The sequence below is a fragment of the Pseudorasbora parva genome, chromosome 24 (assembly GCF_024679245.1).
Source record: "Pseudorasbora parva isolate DD20220531a chromosome 24, ASM2467924v1, whole genome shotgun sequence".
Lineage (NCBI taxonomy): Eukaryota > Metazoa > Chordata > Actinopteri > Cypriniformes > Gobionidae > Pseudorasbora > Pseudorasbora parva.
This window is the reverse complement of record NC_090195.1, coordinates 4,253,934-4,279,631: the sequence shown is the minus strand read 5'-3', so window position 1 is coordinate 4,279,631 and position 25,698 is coordinate 4,253,934. Positions and strand designations below refer to the sequence as shown.

Genomic DNA, 25,698 nt, shown 5'->3' with positions numbered 1-25,698 from the left:
GACTAGACATATCAAAGGTCATAGATATATTTATCTAAGAAATTGTTCATGTCTCTTAAGCCTAAACTTAAAAATAATGAGTAAGTAAGTGATTTCTCACTTAGTTTTTACACTGGCAGTTTAATTCAGAGCAGGGCACAGTTTGTATGAAACATTGTTAATGTGTACCAGTGAGCGAACCAGAACCACACCATACTTGGAAGAGGTCCATATTACACGAGTAAATTATAGTGCGGCCCCTTTAAGAGATCCGCATTCCCTATTGAACTGCCGGTATTTTGCGTGTGCGCGCAGAACTGGGCCGCGATTCACGTGGACAGATGAAGAACACGGACGACTCGGGAGCGCGCTTGTTCAGGAAAGTAACCTGTGCATTCGTTTTAGCCGATTGTAATGTATTTAGTTCAATAAAACACGTGTACTGTAAGCGGGGTGATGGTGTTAATGATTTACCTCAGACATGAGCGAGAGTGAGCTGCAGTGCATCGCTCAGACTGCAGAGCATGTCCTCAGTGAAAAAATGCACTTTTCTTTCTGGAGTCTAATAAAAGTTAAACAGAAAATATGGTAGTTTATGTAGGCAATAACTGCATTTTTGGTTTAGAATGTTAATGTTAATGTCAACCATTTTATTTCCCTATTAATGTTTGCTGCTAACGTTACATCCTTTGTCTGACTGCTCTCACTTTTTCCAACTACGGGCTATGCCTCAGATCAAACAGAAAATGCGCGCTGCGTTTTGTTATGTCTACACTGTGTAACATTTTTAGTTTATTCTTAGCTAAAATTACTTAGTTCTTTCAAAAATATATGTGCTCATTAATGTATATTTACTTCTTTCAAGTAATAATACATTCTCGTAATTTTATAATATACCATTGAAAATACATACGTGTTGAGGGTTCGGATGGCGGTCGCCATGTTGCTCCTCCATCTTGAAAGTACATTTGCCAAAGAGGGACATACCTGTAAATTCAAGCTTCGCTTTTCGCGTTTTTACACTCGATGGCACTGTGTCGAATGTGAAGAGGAGGATTGCTTGAGGCTGCTATATGACGATGGAGGATCACTCTTAAGCCCCTTTCACACTGCATGTCGGACCCGCAATATTCCCGGAACATTGCCGGGTCGCCTTCTATGTGAAAGCAACCACGTCCCGGCATTGATTACCGAATTCTTCCCGGGTCGGGGACCTAGTAACATTGCGGAATATGTATCAGAGTCGCCAAGGAAGCAGAAAAGAGAATTAAGACGGCAACGCGACAGGCAAATCAACAAGACAAAAGTAAATACTGGAGTGGCCTTTCCAAGATGGAAAGAGCTCATGAGGAGCAACGATTTTAAAAAGAACGTTGCCTGCTTTCTTCTCGACAGGTAATATTAATTCAGCCTATTTGTGTATATTGGAAGTTTTATTGTTGCTTGGCTAATTATATCATGGTGTGCTGTGCATAACACTAGAACGACGTCTAGGATAGTTTTCCTCGCGTCAATGATGAAAAAGTATTGTTTACCTTATAACATAAATCCGTGTTCTATGACGGATAACATGAGATTAATATTTTAATTGCATTATAATTTGTTTGCCTTACGCTAGGGATGTCGTACAATATACAGAATAACGATAGCACTGATAAAAGTTACTTTACTAAGAGCTTGCATTCGTCTGGGAACCTGATAGCTGATGTTAGCAATGAACTGGTTAAAAATAACGAAAACATAAAACTATTATTCATTTTACATAGATTAATTTGATCATAGATCATTTGGTAAATTAAATAACTGCAAATTATAATAGTTTTCAAAAATTACCTCATCACTTGAGTTGAAGCAACACTCACCGAAGAGGTCGAACTGGAAGCCATGACTAAATCGGCCACCGTAGGAGTTGAAACGAAATCGAAATTGAGAGGAACAGAAACTATTATTCACTGGATGGTCATATACCGTTTCACCACTAGATGGGAGAAAATATCACACAGTGTAGCTTTAATGAGTGACTGTCTTCAGGTAAATGATCTGGAGTGTGTTTGCATATTGATCAGATGCTTCAGTGTGTGAGAGTGTTTATAGTGCTGTGAGTTTAACACTTCATCACTGACACACACAACAATCTTCATCAACATGACCTTCATCATCGTCTTCATCTGGACTCTTTTATACTATTTTATACTACAAGGTGAACAGTATAACTTTCAAATAAATCATTTAAATTATATAATTTTAATACAGCTTAAAAATGCCAAATAATATATTTGTATGGACTGATGTTTTTTCAGGCTGTAGAGCTCAGATCACAGTGACTCAGACTCCTTCAGTGAAAACTGCCACACCAGGAGAAACTGTTGGGATCAGCTGTAAACTCAGCAGAGATGCAACAGACTGCAGCCCACCCTGTGTGTCCTGGTACTCACAGAAACCTGGAGAAGCTCCTAAACTCCTGATTTATTTGGTAAAGACCCTCCAGTCAGGAACTCCATCTAGATTCAGTGGCAGTGGATCTAACAGTGATTTCACTCTGACCATCAGTGGAGTCCAGACTGAAGATGCTGGACATTATTACTGTATGAGTCGCCATTGGATCAACAGTAAATATGTGTTCGCACAGTGATAAAGAGTCGTACAAAAACCTCCATCAGTCAGAGTCACAGTGACTGAACTGAAACTGCAGCTGCTCACACACACACACACACACACACACACACACACACACACACACACACACACACACACACACAAGGGTTTTCAAGAATATTAAATTAAATATAAGCTTTCATTTCAGTTTTTTTTACATGCTAAATACATTAATCTATAACACTCTTTATCTTATTTAATTAATATAACACTATATCTGTGAGGTTCATCATTGGGCCGCATGTTCTTGTTCTTCAAGTGTCTGCAGGTGTTTTCATGCTCCATTGACTGAAGTTTATTTAAGAACTGTGAGCTGAAGCCCTGATCTAGAGAAAGACCTGAGACAGAAAGGACATAAAGAAGAGCTCAAAGACACAATTATATTTTAATGACTGAGTCTTAATAAAATCACACATCTAGTCTTGTATGAAAGGCATAAAGCAGAGGTTCACATTCTGGTAAATTTGCTGATTAATTATGAAATCACTGAAAAAAGAAAAATCATTTAGTTTCTAACGTGCAGAAAAACTCAGTCAAGCGTCACTTTCAGTCTAGAAACTTAAAGACTGTTCTAACAATATCCAGTTTTATTGAACAAACAATATAAAAATACAAATGAGAAATTTTATTGGTTTAACAAGTTGAGAATTTTATTTTTTTACAAACCAGAATCTACTGAGAAAGACAAATGGGAAAAATACAAATTACCAGCAGCCATATCACCCTGCAGCCCAAGACTGGTTTCCCACTGAAGCTAAGCAGGGCTGAGCCTGGTCAGTACCTGGATGGGAGACCAACTGGGAAAACCAGGTAGCTGCTGGTAGAGGTGTTAGTGAGGCCAGCAGGGGGTGCTCACCCTGTGGTGTGTGTGGGTCCTAACGCCCCAGTATAGTGATGGGGACACTATAGTGTCAAAGAGCACCGTCTTTCAGATGAGACGTTAAACTCAGGTCCTGACTCTCTGTGGTCATTAAAAATCCCAGGATGTCCTTCAATAAAGAGTAGGGGTGTAACCCTGGCATCCTGGCCAAATTTGCCCATTGGCCTCTCACATCAAAGCAAGACCAGAGCGAGCTATTTTAATTAATTATGATTTTGAGTTCATTCAACTTGAAATCTTAAGTTTATGTATTTTGTAGGGTAATAAGTTATACTAATTTATATTTTTGAGTTTTTTGACTAAACTAGTAATATTTAGTCAAGATTACTTGATTTGTTTAAGTAAAGACAACATTAGGGTTTACAGTGTATTCAGATTAATAAACTGAAGCTGGTCTTTATTTTTAACAGTTTGAATATTAAAACATTGAATGTCATGAAAAAGATGTTCTCACTTCAGTAACTTTCTTTACTTTATTTATATAAAGCACAATTTAATACAGTTGCCCAAAGTGTGGTACAGAGATAAAAATAAATAAAACTGAAAACGCAGAGGTCAATTCAAAGTAAAACACAGAAATCAATGTAAAACATGGCTCAATACGCAGTAAAATAAAAGCCAGAGATATTAAATGAGTTTTTAACCGAGTTTTAAAAGTTGATATAGCTGCTCTAACATGCTGAGGTAAAAGATTCCACAGTCTAGCTGCTTCTACCGAGAAGGCCCGGTCACCCCTAAGGGTTAATCAGAGGAACAGTTAAAGCAGCGGACCAGAGAGATCTAAGAGATCTAGTAGATGGGTGCCGTTCTAGAAGGTCTGAAAATTTAAAGTGGCGCCAACCCATTTAATGATTTAAAAACAAACAATAAAATCTTAAAATCTATTCGGAAACATTCTGGCAACTGATGAAGTGATGATAAAATTAGAGTAATGTGCTCTCATTTTTGTGTACTTGTGTGGCGAGATGGAGGAGCGAGAGACATGGGAGGAGCGAGCGAGACCGGGGCGTGGGTGCAAATGAGCACCACCTCCTCTCATGAGGGAGCTCGGAGGCATATAAGGACACGTTACTTTGGTTTTGTTTATTTATTTTGAATTAAAGTCTTGTGGTTGAACGTTCGCCGGTTCCCGCCTCCTTCCTTTTCATTTTTACGAACATTTTTACATTGGTGCTGAAACCCGGGAGGAAGGAGGGACATGCTGTCGAAGAGCCCTCGCTGCTGAGGGGGATTCGCAGTGCTGAGGAGTTCGGGCAGCGCGGATGGAGAAAGGCTGTGAGATGGTGCTGGAGCAAGTGAAGATCCAACACGATCTCATGCTAATGCGTATCAATAGTATAAGTGTGCAATCTCATGGAGTCTATATGGCAAAATGAGTTTTGGCGTGAAAATGCTACTCACTTTATGGCATGCATATGACACGCTCTTAGGTAGGATGGGGGGGGTGGGTTCGTACGTATAATACGCCATAAAGTGCGTATCATATGCATGCCAAAACTCATTTTGCCGTATAGACTCCATGAGATTGCACACTCATCCTAAGCATACGCATACGCTTTTTCGTGAGATCGGGCTCGAAGATCAGTGGGACGGAGAGCTCGCTGCCGTGCCATGTCCACCGAGCGTCCAGCACCATCGCATGGCTCCGCAAGGACGAGCCTCTTGGCTGGCTGAGGACCGAGCGGCAATGTGTCCGGGAACCAGACCAGAATTTTTATTTTATTTTTCTCTCTCCACTCTCTAGTCCTGTCACTCTGTCTCCAGAGATTGGGCCCCCCGGGGGGAGTAGGCGGCCTCTCGGGTGTACCCTCCAGCTTGCGAGGGGCGATGGGGGTATGTGGCGAGGTGGACGAGTGAGCGAGACCGGGGCGTCTCGAGTCCTCTCATGAGGAAGCGCGGAGGCATAAGGACGAGCGACACCAGAGAAGTACGAGAGGACCAGGCCTGGAGTTTATGTTATATTTTTGTTCATGTTTTATTATGTGTGTGCGGGCAGTCTTACGTGAGGGGCTGCCCGCGTTACTTTCGTTTTGTTTATTTATTTTGAATTAAAGACTTTTGGTTGAGCGTTCGCCGGTTCCCGCCTCCTTCCTTCCCATATTTACAAACATTGTTACACTGACAACACTACCTGACTGACTCCTATATACAGACAATTACAATAATCAAGTCTTGAAAAAATAAAAGCACAAATTACTTTTTCAAGTCCATGTTTTATTATACGAGATCAGAGGACCAAGATTAATAGTATCAGCCAGTCCAAATGTAATAATCTTTTTTTTCCTTTGAGTTTTAAAAAATGTAAAGAAATCCAGCCTTATATCACTTAAACAGGCTAAAAGAGAAGTTAAGGCATTTTTATTATTCTGTTTCAGTGGTAGATAAATCTGTGTTGTCTGCATGACTGTGAAAAGAAACATTATGTTTCTTAAAGGATTAGTTCACTTCAAAAAGAGAATTTCATGATATTTTACTCAATCTCATCCAAGATGTTTGTGTCTTTCTTTCTTAAGTTGAAAAGAAATTAAGTTTTTTGAGGAAAACATTCCAGATTTATCTCCACATAATGGACTTCAATGACATCCAAAAGGTTTTAAAGGAAGTGCTTCAGAGGCTCTGCATGATCCTAGACGAGGAATTGGGTCTTATCTAGCCAAATCATCTGCCATTAAAAAAAAACAAAAAAAAACAATGGTATATATTTTTTAACCTAAATTGCTCATCTTGCGCTGCTCTGCAGCTCGCCACGGATTGCATAATCACGTCTAAAAGGTCATGCTATAGGAGGAAGTACCGTCCCAAGAGAACGTGTGAGGACTAATACAAACGCCCTTTAGAAAAAACACTCCATCTTCAAATAAAAAAATCATCTGACATCGTTGTTTTACCTTATTTTGCTAAAGGACGTTTGTATTAGTTTTAGCACAAGTGCTTTATAAACACAGGAGCAGTACTTCCGCCTACGTCTACCATGGCCTTTCCGACGCAATCACTGGTGCGCGGATAGCAGTGCCAGATGAGCAATTTTCATTTTAATCTTTGAAGTGAACTAATCCTTTAAAAATAGATCCCATCGGGAGCAAATATAAAAGAAAAAAGAAATGGAGCAAGAATGGACCCTTGAGGGACCCCACAGGAGAGCGGATCCGAGGGCCACAAGAATTCCCAACATTGACTGCAAAGCTTTTATTTGACAAAGAAGACTTAAACCACTGAAGGGCATTCCTCGAATTCAGACATATTGCTCTAGACGAGAAACCAGAACAGTGTGATCGACGGTATCAAACGCCGCACTAAGACCCAATAATACTAAGATTGCCGAAGCTCTGAAATCTATAGTTAATAAAATATCATTGAAGACTTTTAAATGTGCTGATTCTGTACTGTGATGTGCCCTAAAACCTGATTGGAAACCCTCACGCACTGAATTGTTTTCCAAAAAGGTCTGCAATTGGTTAAAAACTACTATTGTCTAAAATTGGAAAAAAACTGAAGGATCCAAGACAAGTGAAGTTTCCTAATAAGAGGCTGCACTATAGCATGTTTTAAATATACAGGAACAGAGCCCAACGCCAAACAACAATTAATTATAGTCTTGACACTCGGACCAATAACACTAAAAGCTTGTTTAAAAACGCGAGTAGGAATAATATCTTGAGAACAGGCTGTACGCTTCAAATGTTCAATAATCTCCACCAGGGTTGTAAGAGAAACAAACGGATTAAAGACCGCAGAGCATGTAGATGGGTACGATGGGTCATAATCAGAATGATTGAGTATCATCAGTCTTCTCAATAAAACGTTTAAGAAAACTTTCACATCTTTGTAAAGAAAAATTAAGAAAGTCAACAGGAGGATTAATTACAGAATTCAGCATATTAATGAGACTCTATGTTTATAATGTTTTTTTCTTTCTTTTCAAAAACATCAGAAAAATAATTGTCCTTTTTTGGCTATTTTCTGATAACTAGACAGAAAATTCATTGAAAATCTCATCAGAACTTGAAGGTTGTCCTTCTTTCACTTGCGCTCCACTCATCTACAAACCTGTCGAAGGGCACGAGAGGTTTCATTTAACAATGTTTCGGATTTAAGTTTAGTGCACTTAACCTTCAAAGGAGCAACAGAAACTAGAAGCTGTTGTGTGTGTGTGTGTGTGTGTGTGTGTGTTAATGAGTGACTGTCTTCAGGTAAATGATCTGGAGTGTGTTTGCATATTGATCAGATGCTTCAGTGTGTGAGAGTGTTTATAGTGCTGTGAGTTTTACACTTCATCACTGACACACACACCAATCTTCATCAACATGACCTTCATCATCATCTTCATCTGGACTCTCACAGCGTTTGCTCAAGGTTTGTGGAGCACAAGTTTGATATCAATTCATTTCTTCAAGTATATTGTCAAAGTTTTGAGTGTATTTTCTTCTTGTTGTGTTTCAGAGTGTAGAGGACAGATCAGCGTCACTCAGAGTCCCTCAATGACAGCCCAACCAGAACAAACTGTCAAAATCAGCTGTAAAACCAGCAGTGATGTGTTTTACTCTAGTGGTTATCATCATTTAGCCTGGTACTCACAGAAACCTGGAGAAGCTCCTAAACGCCTGATTTATTATGCAAGCACTCTCCAGTCAGGAACTCCATCTAGATTCAGTGGCAGTGGATCTAACAGTGATTTCACTCTGACCATCAGTGGAGTCCAGACTGAAGATGCTGGACATTATTACTGTCAGAGTTACCACTACATCAACAGTAAAAATTTGTTCACACAGTGATAAAGAGTCGTACAAAAACCTCCGTCAGTCAGAGTCACAGTGACTGAACTGAAACTGCAGCTGCTCAAAGGAGGATGTGAAATATCATCGTCACACGAGCATCTGAAATAAAACCATCCAAATGAAGCTGCCACTCTTAATAATTATAGAGGTCAGAAAGAGATTTTGAGCTCTTATAGATCAGTCACACGTTTGAGATCTGAGTGATTTCAGTTTGCTCTAGTTGTCGTCTTTTATTAATAATAGACCATAATTCTCATAATACTCCATGGTTATTTCATCTGAGTGTCTCATCCTAACATGTCCTTTGTATACTATGCTCTGTATTCGTGACTGCAGACAGTAAGAGTTTTATATTAGCTTGTTTTAATCGTAGCCCTGATCAACCAGTTCAGTTTAGACACGCCTCTCCCTCCTCTGCACCAATCAGAAGCCTCCGATAAGATGATAATTAAACATTTTGTGCTTTTGACTGAATTTTTAATGAAAACTTATTCATAAATCTCTGAGAAGGTCCGCACTGGTGTGTGACGATAACATGAGCTGATAAACCTCAGTGTAAACTGAGGAATATGAACAAACCTCTGATCTAATGGAGAGCAACTGGAACAGGAGAAACTTATTCAGCTGGTCTGACAGAAACCTGGACAAGCTCCTGAACGCATGATTTATTACTTTTTACAATGATTTTCCTACCGAAAACACTGAAAATAAGAATAAAAACACGTAGAAAAGGTTAATTTTTAAAACAAAACAAATGTGGGTCACTTTGCACAGCTACAGCCGATACTTTAGCCCCGTTTCCACCAAAATTACCCGGAACTATTTGTACCAGGAACTTTTTTACAGGAACTTTTCTCCCCCCCAGACCTGCAGCTGTCTGCGTTTCGACCGCGATAAAGTTCCGAGAAGATTAGGCAAATTAGTCCGGTGATGTAGGACTGCGCGCGACTGTTCCTCCAAATCAGTGAAGGACAGTAATCATTTGTGTGTGTACCGATTGAAAGATTTAGTGATCTGTTTACATGAGACGTTATCTAAACCGATCTGGTGTTTACATGTGATGACTTTCAATCGCAATCATTTTGTCACATGCAGTTTGTCTGCCGCACCAAAAATGTCAACGCTGTTTTCTCCAGCAGCTGGAGTGTGTTGACTGTAGCCATAGCAACTCTTAACGGCCACCAGGACTAATACAGTATTATTTATAGCTATTTGTTGTAAAGTGTAATAATCATCTCAGAAAAAAAAATCTTCTGTCAGGCGCAGTTAAAGTAAAAACTGCCTGGGGCAATATACGCTGTGTCATTACTCCAACATTATCTTCATAACTTACGAAATAAAAAGTTTACCCCTCAGAAAAATGTACTTTCCTCTCTTGTCAACATGAGCGCGGCGCGCGCCGTCACGTCATGTAAGGACACACACTTAAAAGTAATCGGTCAGGTCGTTTACATGGTGAAAAAAAATTAATAACGAGTATGGAAGAGATTCAAGCTTTGCTGCTTTTGCTGGTTATGTATAGGTTTACTAAAGAGGTAATTAACAATGACAGAAAAGAGCACTAATATGCAGATTCAGCAGCATGCAGCTGCAGCATATTCAGAAAGCTTGTAAAGCTAGATTTAAAATGACAATGTATATTATTATCAGCTATTACGGACATTGAACGTGAGATGGCTGAGACGACCGTGCGCCACCAGACAGAGAGCAAAGACTGATATTTACTGAACGCAGAACGAACCTCGCAAAAGACTTTTAAAAATGCCGGTTGAACTGCGTGAGCTCAACCAATCAGCATGTTCAGCGCCCAAGTCCCGCCCTCGAAAGTTCCTGAACTTTGAAAAAGTACTACCTCGCGAGCAGGGCCGTTTGGAGGGGGAAATATTTACCCGGAACTTCAATTTTACCCTGGTTCCTGCGGTCTAAACACACGAAGTACCACCCAAAGTTCCTAGTTCCTGGGTAAAGTTCCTGTGGTGGAAACGGGGCTTTTGACTTTTACAGCAGGACGTTTATCGCCGACGTTTAACGCCCCGTGACTAAATTAAGGTCACCGATGTGAGTGTGCACACCGAAACGCAAAACAGAAGGTGTAAAAGCGTAATACATGTTTTCTTGGTTTGATGTGCCATGTTAAAAACTGGCCGACCAATGAGATCGGAGTGCCTGGAGCTGCTGACAAAAACAATTCTGAAGTTTACAAGTCTTTAATTCAAGAAGTGTTAAAGATATCTCAGTGTCATTTCAGATTGTCAATCTTATGAAACTTATAGATTCTTATACATGTTTGAGAGCAGCTTAATGTGCCTCAGTTTAACTCTTTTCAGTGGAACTCAGTTTGTACTCAGAGAGTTGGTTTAATGCAATTATTTTTAAGAGTGAAACAAGATCAATTTCTATCTTAAGCATTATTAATTCTTCAAACATTCCTCTTTAAATGCAATAAGTATCAGCTGTGTGCAAAGTGACCCAATTTAGTTTTTTGTGAATATGGGTCAAATTCAACAATTGAACATGGAGCCGCTTTGAGATCCCCATATCTATGGGACTGAACTATGTAGGGCCTTGAAAATTAATATTTTAAAACGAAAGTTTAGTAAGAATGGGAATCAAGAAGGATATTTAGATATCTTGAATACTTTTTGAGTTACAGACACTGGCACTTTGGAAAAGGAATATGGCAGGTATGTTCTATGAAATTTAGTTAACAGAAAATTCAAGACACGTTTCTAGTTTTAACATTATTTGTTCTTTAGATATTCCTCTTTACAAGAAAAAAATATCAGCTGTATGCAAACGGACCCACATCTGGTTTGTGAAGTATGTAGGCCTACATTTGACTTGAACAATTTACTTGTGGAGCCGTGTTAAGATCTCCATATCTCTGGGATTGAACTTTGAGGGCCTTTAAAATAAAGATGCCAAAGGAAAGTTTATTAAAAACCAGAATCTAAAAGGATATTAAGATCTCTTTAACACTTCTTGAGTTACAGGCGTGCAAACTTGGGGCAAAAAAACACAAGATGTGCTTTTTGTCACTGTTGGCATATAATGAAACAAAGATTGATAAAGTCAAAAGATTTAACTAATAGACCTAACAATATCTGTGTAAAAATTGAATAATGATGCTGCCATCTTTGTAAAGTTATTTTACCCTGTCTAATTTGGTTTCAAATCTCAGGTGGAAATGGTCATTTTGACCCCCATTAAACCAACTTAAATCTGTCGCCTGAACATTTGCATAGAGAGTGTTTTACATGAGCGACACGCTTCAGTCTGTGTGTGTGTTTATAACTCTGTCAAACATCAAACATCATCAACAACTGTTTTTCACTAGAACTGAACCTACAACCAACAAACATGACTTTCATCACCATATTGATCTGGACGCTGGCAGTATTATGTCGAGGTTTGTATCGCTCAAGATTACATTCGTTATTTACTTGATATCTTTATGTGTGTTGAGAAGATCTATGGTTGTAAAAGTGTTTGTGATTTCTAATCTTTCTCTCTTGTCAGAATCTGTTGGGCAGGTGACAGTGACTCAACCCTCAGATCTGCTCTCTCAAACCGGACAATCAGTCGCTGTGAGCTGTAAAACTAGCAGAGATCCAGACTGCTGTTATAATGGACAACCTGCTCTGAGCTGGTACTCACAGAAACCTGGAGAAGCTCCTAAACTCCTGATTTATGGAATAAGCAGCCGTCAGTCAGGAACTCCATCTAGATTCAGTGGCCGTGGATCTAACAGTGATTTCACTCTGACCATCAGTGGAGTCCAGACTGAAGATGCTGGACATTATTACTGTCAGAGTTTACACATCATCAACAGTAACTATGTGTTCACACAGTGATAAAGAGTCGTACAAAAACCTCCGTCAGTCAGAGTCACAGTGACTGAACTGAAACTGCAGCTGCTCTCACACACACACACACACACACACACACACACACACACACACACACACTCCACAATCTAAAAACTGACTTATGACTGAAATCTGCTCTAGACTCTGATCTGTCCTGACATACGGTTTTGAATATGTTCATAATCAGAAGACAGTGTGTGTAAATTCATATGAAATCAAACAAACAATAATAGTATCATATGTTGTTTTGTTTTGATATTAAACTATACAGTAACGGCTTTGTGTATCAGCAACATAAAGATGTTTTGAGCGTTTTTCCAAGCAGCTCCTTCATCTCAAGCTGATTATGAATTTATTAATCTCATAATAAGTCATTTCTCATGAGCAGAAGTGAAAGTGTTCCAGTTCAGAGCGTTGAACCAATCAAAGAGTGAAACTGTGAGTTTGAGGTGTAAATCTCATTTGCATTGGCAGGTTTAGTGATTGTGATCCTCTCAGAATAGAGCAGCTCCGTCTCCAGTGACCATGTTCAAACCCCAAGAGCTTCATTTGACATTTCCTGCTAAATGCAGCTGTTCTCAACTATTACAATCAATCAAAAGCAGCTGAAACTTTAGCGCAGGACTTTGAATGACCGACACACACTGATCAATGATGCAGTCCAACACAAATGTAAGGCGTTCAGAAGCTTTATTGAATGAACAGCAATGGCAGCACATTGACAGACGGCTTCAGTATTGAGCTGTAGATCACGTGACTGCTGTGAATCCTGCCGGACGCTCAGATACGGCTCGTCTTCACTGGAGAAACATCAGCAGGAGCTCTTGAGGAACGAGGCCTCGTGATGAGCTCCGTCATGTGTTACTCTGCAGACGAAGCCATTTGTGGCTTCCCAGCTTGCTTTGCTGAGGCTCAGGACGCTGCTGCGGCTGTAGCGTCCGTCCCGCTCACTCTCTGCGCTGGTCTGAACCCCATCGGTGACCTCTGACCCGTCCAGCGTCCAGCTCACCGTCGCCCCCTGTGGAGAGTAAGAGCTGAGCAGGCAGAGCAGAGCGGCTGAGTCTCCAGAGATCTGCAGAGAAGAGGGAGGCAGCAGAGACACGGAGGGCTTCACGGAGAGCCCGGCTGCACACACACACACACACACACACACACACACACACACACAACATTAACGTCTGTGTTAGAGGTCAGAGATGGTAATGCAGTAAAAATCATAACTTCATCTGTACAGAAATTCCACATCACTGCTTTCATTCATAAACCACATACAAACTATCCCAAATTCATTTTAGAAATATTCTCCATTAAAATAAAATATTCACCGCTACTAAATATATCAAGTACAATATATATGTACAAATAAATAAATCAGTTATCTGAAGCAGACGTGATGTACTGTACAATTAATGCGAATTTGTTCTTTTCTGAATTGAGTAAAATGTTTAAACCAATTTTAATATTATTTGGGGAACACTTTACAATAAGGTTTCATGAGTTAACATTAGAGAACTACTTTAGTCAACATGAACTAAGAATGAACAAAACTTCTCCAGCATTTATTCATCTGAGTTCATGTTCATTTCAACATTTACTAATACATTATTAAAATCAGAAGTTGTGTTTGTTAACATTAGTTAATGCGCTGTGAACTAACATGAACAAACAATGAACAGCTGGATTTTTATTAACGAACATTAACAAAGATTAATAAATACTGGAACAAATGTGCTGCTCATGTTTAGTTCATGTTGGTTAATACATTAACTAATGTTAACAAATGAGTTTATAAAGCGTTTCCATTATTTGTGTTCTGAGAATAATCATCATTCAGGACACTTCCTCATAAACATAATATATAATAATTCATTATAAGTGAACTTAATAGTTTGGTAAATGATTCAGTTTAACATCAGCTGAATTTATTTTTGATGATGACAGATGAAATTAAATTTATCTTGTATATTTTATCCAGTTTGTGTCATGCTAAAATATATTAAGAAATAATTGCAAATATCATAAAATATTGTGTTTAAGTGAAATACGATGAAATGTTAGCATACATTAAGTGTGAGTTAGTAATGTAAAACATTAAAAAGCCTGCTAATATAAAATATGCCTTGAAACAGAATATCAGCAAATATTACATTCATAATATAGTCGAAAATATTTAGTTGGTGCAAACAATTAATAAAATAAAATTAAATATGATGATACACATGATAATGCAGCTTTTTAAATCATTTTTTAAAAATGAATTAAGATTATTGTAGACAAATGTTCTTATCCTTAAACCTCCCTTTCTTTAAAAACACATCACTCATTTTTTTATTATAATTTAAGAACGACTTACTTCTGATCACCAGTTTAGTTCCTCCACCGAAAGTCCACCACAGTGCTTCATTCTAGTGAAAGCGTCGTACAAAAACCTCCGTCACACTCAAATGAACACACACTCCAGCAGAGAAAGAGAGACGAGACACACACACACGATTATTGGACTGAAGTGACTTTCACATAAACCGCTTCATCATCTCTAAATGTCTCTTGATGCATGAAAACTATTAAATCTCAATAAATATAATCAGAAAGACTCTGAGCTGATCTTAACACATCTAAGGAGTTTCTAAATTAACATGCAGTTAAGTTTTGATGACCTTTGCCCTCTGGAATGACCTTTGCCCTCTCATGGAGTTCACAGTGAAATACTTTCTTTTAGTGATAAAACATTTGATTCATCAGAAACCTGTAGTCTGAACCAGAGCCTCACGCAGAGTAAAAGAGAAATGATTTCTAAACACACACACACACACACTCACAAAGGATCATCCGTTTCCTCTGCATGTGGTCATCTTCAAGTGTGTTTTCCTCCAGAGGGTTTTTGCTCAGACTCACTTTGCATCGGCACGTGCTTCAGCGCTCCGAGTGTTTATAGCGTTCAGACTCACACACTTTATAACACACTGCTGTTGACCGCGGTACAAAACCAGCAAACACCATGAATCTCTTGAGCAGCTTCATCTGGATTCTGACGGCTTTTATTCCAGGTAACAGAAGTCACAGCTGGTCATCTTTGAGTCTTTAATGTTCATTTGATTTGCTGAAACACATTCATGTTGTTGTCAACAGCGTCCAGAGGAATCACTGTGACTCAGCCTGAAGCTGTGACGGTTTCTGAAGGACAAAACGCCGCCATAGACTGTAAAACTGATACTGGGATAGATGGCTGGGGTTTAGCTTGGTATCAGCAGAAACACGGAGAAGCTCCTAAACTCATCATTTATGCTGTAAATGATCGCTACGGTAACAGTTTCAGTCGATTCAGTGGGAATGGAGCACGAGGTGGGAAAGATTTCACTCTGACCATCAGTGGAGTCCAGACTGAAGATGCTGGACATTATTACTGTACGAGTCGCCACATTGTCAGTGGTTATGTGTTCACACAGTGATAAAGAGTCGTACAAAAACCTCCGTCAGTCAGAGTCACAGTGACTGAACTGAAACTGCAGATGCACGCACACACACACACACACACACACACACACACACACACTCAACAGTGAAGAAACGACTCGTGATCTTCTTGAACATGATCTTCATCAGTTTTTGATCTTTTAGAAGTCTTCCCAGCAAGCAATAGCCGTCATTTCACCGTCTAGGTTTACTATAGACCTGATATAGTCCGGCTATGAGTAGCCCACTTTTAGCCAAAAGAATCTTGAATTTGGTTACATGTAATTTTTGTCCAAATAACTTGTGAGATGTATGATATTCCATCATGTAAGCAAAGTTAACAGTGATTACAAGGTGTTTGGTTTCATTTCTTTAACGAGATATATTCATGGCTGTGCGTAGCCACGGTTTAGCTCCTATACAGACCGGCTATTCGTAGCCCACTTTTAGTCAAAAGACTAAACTGATTAATTGTAGTTTTTGGCAATGTAGCATATGATATGGTTAATATTACATCATGTTCGCATTGTCAATAATATCTGCAAGATGTGTCATTTCATGTCATGGTCTATCTATAGCCACGGTTTAGCTCTGAATTGGACGGGCTGTGTGTAGTCTGCTTTTAGCCCACCCATTTGTAAACATTTGAATTAGTTTTAGCTTTGCTGTCCCGCATAACATTCACTTAAAATGTAAGACAGTCAAAGAAAATCGTAAGCTAGATATATTTGAAAAAAATAAAAAATAAAATAAAAAAAAATACAACTCTCAACCGCTAGATGGCAACTGTAGCCTGTACTACTGGCAACGGCAGATATCGCGAAACACATTTCTGTCGGTTGGAGTGGATTGTTTTTTTACACAAGAGGAGGACGAGAACGGAGAACAACAACGGGCAACAGCAAACGTTAAAGGACATTATTTGGCCTTGTAAGTATCTGTGTTTTCATTTTGACATATGCTCATTATATACATTATTTGTTATCGTGTATGAACGGTGAGATTTTAGCTAGGTAATATTGTAGAATGAAGCCATGTGGTTAGCATGCTACATGTACACCTTCAAGGGGTTGAACATGAAACATGTGCAACCTATAATAATTTGTCATGAAAGCCACAAATATCCTTTTACTCTTTGCATCATTATATGAAAATATGAGTCTTTTTGAAATGATTTAAAATAAATGAAGAGTTGCCACAGTACTGCAGGTTTTCTTTGAGTTTGTTCAAGATATGTTATGTATAAAAACTGAATTCTGCTTCTCCATGTTTAGTTTTGACTCGGGGGACAGAAAGCAGACCTGTCCCAGATGACCTGAGAGGATGGTTCATAATGCAGCAGAAGATCAGAAATTCACTTTTGCCTTAAACCATTCAATGCTTTTCCAATCATGTACCTCATTGTTCTAATGCAACATAATGGCTAAAATATATTTTAAACCCAAAAATTTAAATTCTGTCATTTACTCGCTTTCAAGTTGTTTCTTTTTGTCTGTTGAACACAAAAGAAGATATTTTGAAGAACCTGGGTAATCAAAAGCTTTATGGGCCCCATTGACTTCCATTGTATTTATTTTCCTACAATGAAAATCAGTGGCTACCATCAAATGTCTGGTTACCAACATTCTTCAAAATATATATTTTTGTGTGTGTTCAACAGAAGAAAGAAACCCATACAGGTTTGGAACAACTTGAGGGTGAGTAAATGATGACTCTCTCTTTAAACATGTCACATACATGTATCTTAACCTTTTATAGCCCAGCTTTAGTGCGCATCCAAGCAAAAGAGAATGACTTCATCACAATTACTGTAAATAAAGTAAACAATTATGATGTCAACATAGCTTTTCTTGTGCAATGTTTTGTTTCTTATTTGACAGATGCCATGATGACCGACTTCCCAGCAGCAACAGAGTTTGTTATATTTTATTTTATTATATTACGTTGTTAATATTCAATATTTCTTATCCTAATTTTATTTTTAATTTTATTTTTAACATTTTATTTGGTCATTTTTATGTTTTAATCTTTTTGTATTATCTTAAGTTGTTTCTGTTGTTAATATTCTTTCTAAATAAAACTTTTATATTTAATGTGTTTTGATTGATTGTTATTTTACTGTTATATTTGAGTGAAAAGAATCCTTTAGCCATTTTATTGTCTATTAAATGTATATATTAGTCATTCATTAGCCGTCTATTTGATGACTAGGGCTATGATTAGACGTCTATTAGATTTTCACTGACAGCCCAAATTTAGCCTTGATTTAGCCTAGACCCATATTTGCTGTCTATTAGACGTATAGATGTAGCCATTCAGTAGCCATCTAATTTTGGGCTATGATTAGACGTCTATTAGATTTTCACTGACAGCCCAAGTTTAGACTTGATTTAGCCTAGACGTCTGGGCTGTGTTTAGACGGTTATTAGACGTCTTTTAGACGCAAAATTGCTTGCTGGGTTGTCTCCTGTTATCCATTATATCCTTATGTAGAAATTCAGTCACTTTTGATCTTCACTTCAGTGGATATTTTTCCATCCTTCACCACATTTTTATTTTCTTAATTTTGTATTTAATTTTTAATTCTTCTTTCTAAACTGAATCACCAGCATCATAAACATGCTTGATCAGTTTAATAAGTCTATTGTTCATCCCTCATAATGCAGATATTAACATCATCATCTATATGCATATTCTTCAACTTAAGACTTAATATAATAATTCATATTAAAAAATAAAAATAAATAAATTAAAGGCCAGATTACCCAACAGGAGCTGCCCACCATCAATGACAGCATATACATCACCATATTTTGGGGATTAACAAATTTGATGTTTCAATTCAACTACAGTACAAAATATGCTCAAAATCTTCCAGCAGATATTCAGATTAAATGGAAAAATATAAAAAACCAATACGGAAAATTCCTTCATATTCATACAGTACATTGTGCCTTATTTTTACACTTTTTTACAGTGTACTGAAGCTGGTCTTGAATATGTAAGATTGAATGTTATGAAAAAGATTTGTGTGTGTGTGTGCGCGTGTGCGCGCGTGCGCGTGTGCGTGCGTTAATGAGGGACTGTCTTCAGGTAGTTTAGTTTAGTTTAGTTTATTTATTTAACAGGGACCATACACAACCCAAATGTTGTGCCAGAGTTAGCTAAAATAGCTAATTTGCATCTGCAGTCCCTGGGCAGGATGATGTTCAATACAATTACAGAATTCAATTACAATCCAAGAAAGAAAGAAGAAGGGAAAAAAAAAAATAAATAAAATAAAAATAAATAAATAAAATAAAAAATAATAATAATAATAATATCAGAATATCAGAAATATTGAATCAGATAGAAATTCATATATATAAAAAAATATATATATATATATATATATATATAATACATATACATACATATACACATATATACACACACATATACATATATACATACACATACATACATCTATACACATACATACATATATATACATATACATACATACATACACATATACATACATACATATATGCAATAATAAAAATAATTAATGATCACATAACTGATTTTTCTTACACCATAATTTAAGTTCCATTTTAAAAATACTAAATGATGTATAATCTCTAATATGAACCGGCAATGAATTCCATCTTTCTGCTGCTCTATATGAGAATGCAGATTGTCCAAATACAGTTTTTTTTAATTTTACTGAACAATCGCCTCTAGTAGATGCCCTGGTTTCCCTAGAGTTGTCTTTACAGAAAGTAATACACTGTTTAAGAGGTGGTGGAGCAAGATCATGAATTAACTTGTACATCAAACACATATCTGCAAAGAATAAAAAACTATCAAACGTCAATAATTTATAATTTCTGATGATAATGCAGTGATGATAACTCCTTGATTTTTTGTCTAAGACTTTGACAGTTTGCTTATAGAAATTATATAATGGCTTCAATGTTGTTACATTTGCTTGAGACCAGCTTGTAGCACAATACGACAAATGTGGAAAAATCATTGTATGCATAAAAAGCTTCGCCGCAGCCACAGGTAACTGATGTCTAATATTCCGGAAAACCATTAAGCTTGCTCTAACACATCTAGAAACCTTTTTCACATGTTTCTTGAAATTTAAATTTGAATCTATAATCATACCCAGGTATTTAAAATACTCTACAATATTTATTGCTTCACCTTTAATTAAAATATCTGGATGATGCTTATCATTTCTTTTAATAGAGAAATACATTGCCACTGTTTTACTCACATTAAGAGTAAGACAAGAGTAATTTAACCAATCTGAGATTTTATCCAGTGCAGCAGTCAGTTTGATAGCAGCTTGCTCTTTTGTTTTAGCATGGGTATAAATTACTGTATCATCTGCATACATCTGAAATTGGACCTCTGGACACACAGTGGGTAGATCATTAATATATAAACTAAATAAAACTGGTCCAAGAATAGATCCCTGTGGGACTCCAATAGTGCAGTCAAAAAACGATGAGCATGTATCATTAATTCTTGTACATTGTTTCCTTGTGTTTAGATATGATTCCATCCATGTTAATGTATTAATAGAAAAATTAAACTTTGACAATTTAGATAAAAGTACAGTGATTTACAGTGTCAAAAGCCTTCTTAAAATCAAGGAAGACAGCACCAACAACACCTCCTCCATCAAGACTGGATTTAATTTGTTCAACAAAGTAACAGTTTGCCGTCTCTGTGGAATGACGTGCCCTAAATCCAAACTGCATTGGATGTAGAGGAAAAGAACCAAGATTTAAAAACTCTATTAATTGGCTACAAATTACCTTTTCAATGACTTTGGAAATTACTGGAAGAATACTAATAGGTCTGTAATTGGTTACATTAGTAGGATCACCATTCTTTAAAATCGGTGTTATTACTGCTGACTTCCAAGCATTCGGGAAATAACATTGCTTTATTGACAAATTAGCCAGATGAGTGATGGGTGTACTAAGAACATGTGTATACTTTTTAACAAACGTAGAATCACAATCAAAGACATCTTTAGCCCTAGAACTCTTAAGTTGACCCAAAATGTGTATTATATTAGACTCGGATACGTCAGAAATATTAAAAATAGGAGCATTATAGTTTAATGGCACAATGTCCTTATTTCTTGCGCTAAACCCTTGTGCTAAATTTTGGACTGAATCTATAAAAAAATTATTGAATACACTAGCAATTTGATGCTTGTCTTGAATTAAATTTCCCTGAACTTGTAATTGAATATCTTTATTTCCTTTGTTACTATTTTTCTTTTGTATTCTATTCATATTTGCCCAAACTTGTCTACTATTGCCCTTTGCATCATTTATAATTTCAATAAAGAATTTAGCTTTTGCTTTTCTCAATTCCTTTACAACTTTATTACGTAGGCACTGAAATGTTCTTCTGTCATGAGCCAACCCAGATTTGAGTGCTGTTTTCAAGGCATGGTCTCTCTGTTTCATTAACTTCCATAGCTGTTCATTAAGCCAAGGTAAATTCTGTTTCTTTCTAGTGAATTTAACATTCTTACTGAATTCACCTTTGACCTTATTAATTCTGGCCATTAAACATTCAGAAGCATCATCTACATTATCTGTGTACAGAATCTCATTCCAGTTTAATTTTTTTAATTTCTCTTCAAATTCATTTAGCAATCTTTTTGGTATAATATTTAGCACATTTCCTTTCTCTTGTTGATATTGTAACCTACGTTTTGTTAATTTTCTTACTACTAATATAAGGTTATGATCAGATAACCCTGTTAATAAATTCATTGACTTAGTTATTCTTTCTGGTTTGTTACTAAATATTAAATCTATTTGAGTTTTAGATGATGAAGTAACTCTGGTTGGGCCCTGAATTAACTGTGCAAGATCAAGCTGACTTACTATCTCCTGAAGCTTTTTTCTATTTAATTTGTCTATCCAATTTACATTAAAATCCCCAAACAGAATTAGTTCCTTACTTCTATCAAACCCTTTTAAAACTTTTCTTAAATTATCATAAAATATACTACTTGATGATGGAGGTCTGTAAACACCAACAACAGTAAATGCCATGCATGGGGATAAAACAATTGTTACAGCAATGCATTCTATATCTACTAAAGTGTTAAATTCAATTTCCTTACATTTTATGCAGTCCTTCACATATATTAGGAGTCCACCACCTTTCCCAACTTTTCGATCCTTTCTGAAGACTTTATATCCCGGGACCAAGTATGCAGTATTCGGCGATGATTCTGTCAACCACGTTTCAGACAAGCAAAGCAAATCGAAATTCGAGTTTGTAAGTAACTGTTCCAATTGTTCAGTTTTTGAAGCAACGCTTCTGATATTTAAATGTCCCATTAGTAATCCTTTAGGCTTGGAGCGTGGATCCCATAGAACTTTTGAATGATTCATTGTTTTAAACAGATGTAAGCTCTCCTTGATCTCATTTTGAGCACGCACTTTAAAAGTACCGGTACCTTGCCGTCTGCAAACTCCAGCAGGGTGTAATTCATCACGGTCAAAATTAGGTCCAGGGTTTTGATGAATATCGCTCGCCAACAAAAGAGTGATAGCTAAATAGCTTATTGTCCTTCGGAAGAGTTGAGATGGCTTTCTTCTTTCAATTGAGCGCAATTGCTTCGTTGGTAAAGCCGCTTTCCCGTTATTTAATATCACGGAAAAAGAAGTGAGCTGACTACTTGAGTCAAAAATAGTAACAACAGCTTGCTTGTTTTGTCGCCGCTGATATATGTTTGTCGGCCAACAGCAGCGCAATGATAAAATCAAGAGGAGAACAATATAAACAACAACAAAGCACTTCTGTGTCCAGTCAGCAGTAGATTGACTTTGTTTAAAGGGGGGGTGAAACACTCAGTTTCAGTCAGTGTCATGTCAATCTTGAGTACCTATAGAGTAGCATTGCATCCTGCATATCTCCGAAAAGTCTTTATTTTTTTTATAATTATATAAGAAAGATGCGCTGTTCCGAGTCTTTCCGAAAAAAGCCGAGCGGGTGGGGGCGTGTCGTGTGAGCGGAGCTAAATAATGACGTGTGCAGCAGCGCGCTGCAGTGAGGAAAGTGATTCGCTCTGTGAGGAAAGTGATTCGCTCAGTGAGGAAAGTGATTCGCCCGCCGCGTGAGGAAAGTGATTCGCTCTGTGAGGAAAGTGATTCGCTCAGTGAGGAAAGTGATTCGCCCGCCGCGTGAGGAAAGTGATTCGCTCAGTGAGGAAAGTGATTCGCTCAGTGAGGAAAGTGATTCGCCCGCCGCGTGAGGAAAGTGAGTCGCTCTGTGAGGAAAGTGATTCGCTCAGTGAGGAAAGTGATTCGCCTGCCGCGTGAGGAAAGTGAGTCGCTCTGTGAGGAAAGTGATTCGCTCAGTGAGGAAAGTGATTCGCCCGTCGCGTGAGGAAAGTGCTAATACAGATCGACCGCCGGCCTATCAGTGGGTAAGTCAGTAGCTACTGGTTATATCACCTGTTTAGCATCCTACAAACCAGCGCTTTGATGGGCGTAGGCTGTTGCTTTCGCTCTCTCCCTCGCTCTCTCTCACGCGCTTCCGGTAGAATTGTCCGTAAGGCCCATACAAGGAAATTCCGCCCCCACTAACGTCAATGGGGACGCATGATCTCAAAAAACTTGCCGAAACTTATGACTAACCGGAAGTAGTATTTTTGACAAAGAAATACTCCCATCAAACGTCCACCTTAACTTTTGAAACTTTGTCTATGTTTAGTATGGGATTCCAAGTCTTTAACAGTGTAAAAAGATCAGTATGCATGAAACAGCATTTCACCCCCCCTTTAAGTTTAAGATCAAATTTAACTTTAAAATCAGGTTTATCACCAATTTTTGGTTTAGAATCGGAATCGTTTGCACCTGCAACTCCTGCCCTGCTGTCAGCGTGCACCACGCGTTCCGCCATCTTCCTGTGATGCCCCTGTGATGAGGTAAATGATCTGGAGTGTGTTTGCATATTGATCAGATGCTTCAGTGTGTGAGAGTGTTTATAGTGCTGTGAGTTTAACACTTCATCACTGACACACACAACAATCTTCATCAACATGACCTTCATCATCATCTTCATCTGGACTCTCACAGCGTTTGCTCAAGGTTTGTGGAGCACAAGTTTGATATCAATTCATTTCTTCAAGTATATTGTCAAAGTTTTGAGTGTATTTTCTTCTTGTTGTGTTTCAGAGTGTAGAGGACAGATCAGCGTCACTCAGAGTCCCTCAATGACAGCTCAACCAGAACAAACGGTCAAAATCAGCTGTAAAACCAGCAGAGATGTGTACAGATATAGTGATGGGGATGAAGGTTTATTCTGGTACTCACAGAAACCTGGAGAAGCTCCTAAACTCCTGATTCGTTATGTAAAGACCCTCCAGTCAGGAACTCCATCTAGATTCAGTGGCAGTGGATCTAACAGTGATTTCACTCTGACCATCAGTGGAGTCCAGACTGAAGATGCTGGACATTATTACTGTACGAGTAAGCATGAAATCAACAGTAAAGATGTGTTCACACAGTGATAAAGAGTCGTACAAAAACCTCCGTCAGTCAGAGTCAGTGACTGAACTGAAACTGCAGCTACTCACACTCACACACACACACACACACGACTGGTTCACTATCTTTGTGGGGACTCTCCATAGATGTAATGGTTTTTATACAAACTGTATTTTCTATCCCCTTACACTGCCCCTAAACCTACCCATCACAGGAAACATTCTGCCTTTTTACTTTCACAAAAAAAAAAATCATCCTGTATGATTTATAAGCATTTTGAAAAGCTGGGACTGCTGGCTTGCCCTAAAATGTAATATAAACAAGAAAGGACACACACACACACACACACACTAAAAAAAACTGACAAAACTGACCTGAAATCAGCTCTATTAGACTTTGATCTGTCCTGGGACAGACGGGTTTGACTCAAATATGCTCAGAATCAGAGAAAGTAGAGTGTAAATCAAATCAATAAACAACAATTGCGTATTCTGTATCGTTTTGTACATTAAACTACACAGTAAAGTCATTGTGTAGTATTACCAGAAACATAAAGATGTTTTTCAAGCAGTGAAATTAGAAAGTAGAAAAGTATTGACTTATTGAGAAACGCTAGTGAGCGTGTTGTTTAGTTGGTTCAAAGAAATAAAAGTTTACTGAGTCTCCTCAAAGCCGACCCGGTCTTCTTCCTTTCTTACCCGAACTGAACTTTGTTACACCACCTCTGTGCAGAGGCAGTGTGTAGATTACGAGACTGTATAAATAAATATTAAAATCATCTGGTGATTATGGCTACATTCATTTCTGAGGGACTGAAATGGAATATTATCTGACTTCCATAAGTTAGATATTTTAAGATCAGCCAATCATCATGACTTTATCCTTAACTTCCCAACATTAGAAATACTGTCACTTGGATTTATATCATCTTGATTATGCATGGAAATTTAGACATTCTGGTTCTTTTAATTATTTGAAGGACATTCTGCTGCTTTTTTTCAACTGTTGATCCTGGTCATTACCACTTGACCTCTCAAATCCATTTATCCATTGCTTTAGCTTTTATAAATGCATCACTTTACATCTTTGAGAACCACTCGTTCTGTTTTATTTGCTCGTCACCAGTCAATAACAGGATTACAGAATCATGAAGCTTGACCGTCTCCAAGGTTGTATCAAAGTTAAGTTCAGAACGTACAGCTGAAACGTTCTCATTTTTTCAGAATACGGTCTTTAATCACGTTTACGGTTATTTTTTGTTCTATCTGAAGTTGCTCAAGTTTATAAAAACAAAGCCTTTGCTGTGAGTTGAACTTTTCTTTTACAGTTGTCCTGCTCAGGTTCAACATCAGCACCAGCTTCAATCACACTCATGACTGAAGCACACACACCTCAGCGCGTCAATCATACAATTAAAACACTTCCCAAAACAAAGAACACCATCCAAAATACCGCATCTCAGCAGACACGTCTCGCCAATATTTTGTTCTTTCTTTCACCAAAGCCCAGCGGTCTAAACAACGATTCACCAAACACAACAGCTGTGCTGCACCAACCGCAAACAA

At 37.9% G+C, this 25,698-nt stretch overlaps 1 pseudogene and 5 gene segments (V, D, J or C); 5 read left to right on the top strand and 1 right to left on the bottom strand.

The window, feature by feature from the left end:
- The first annotated feature begins 2,124 nt into the window (after positions 1 to 2,124).
- On the top strand, positions 2,125 to 2,611 carry LOC137064285 (immunoglobulin kappa variable 1-39-like). The segment is given in 2 exon segments: positions 2,125 to 2,179; positions 2,280 to 2,611. Coding segments are annotated over 2 exon segments (387 nt in total).
- A 729-nt stretch (positions 2,612 to 3,340) lies between these two features.
- Positions 3,341 to 3,457, top strand: LOC137064304 (5S ribosomal RNA; annotated as a pseudogene).
- Positions 3,458 to 7,802: 4,345 nt separating this feature from the next.
- Positions 7,803 to 8,548, top strand: LOC137063863 (immunoglobulin kappa variable 4-1-like). The segment is given in 2 exon segments: positions 7,803 to 7,867; positions 7,955 to 8,548. Coding segments are annotated over 2 exon segments (381 nt in total).
- A 3,045-nt stretch (positions 8,549 to 11,593) lies between these two features.
- On the top strand, positions 11,594 to 12,143 carry LOC137064236 (Ig kappa chain V-III region PC 7183-like). The segment is given in 2 exon segments: positions 11,594 to 11,698; positions 11,809 to 12,143. Coding segments are annotated over 2 exon segments (384 nt in total).
- A 688-nt stretch (positions 12,144 to 12,831) lies between these two features.
- The window catches only part of LOC137064113 (Ig lambda-3 chain C region-like), a 35,994-nt gene continuing 23,127 nt past the window's right edge, over positions 12,832 to 25,698 (bottom strand). Inside the window, 2 exon segments of the C gene segment in view lie at positions 12,832 to 13,283; positions 14,512 to 14,563. Coding sequence covers positions 12,970 to 13,283; positions 14,512 to 14,563 — 366 coding nt within the window.
- Positions 23,576 to 24,156, top strand: LOC137064260 (Ig kappa chain V region S211-like). The segment is given in 2 exon segments: positions 23,576 to 23,734; positions 23,822 to 24,156. Coding segments are annotated over 2 exon segments (384 nt in total).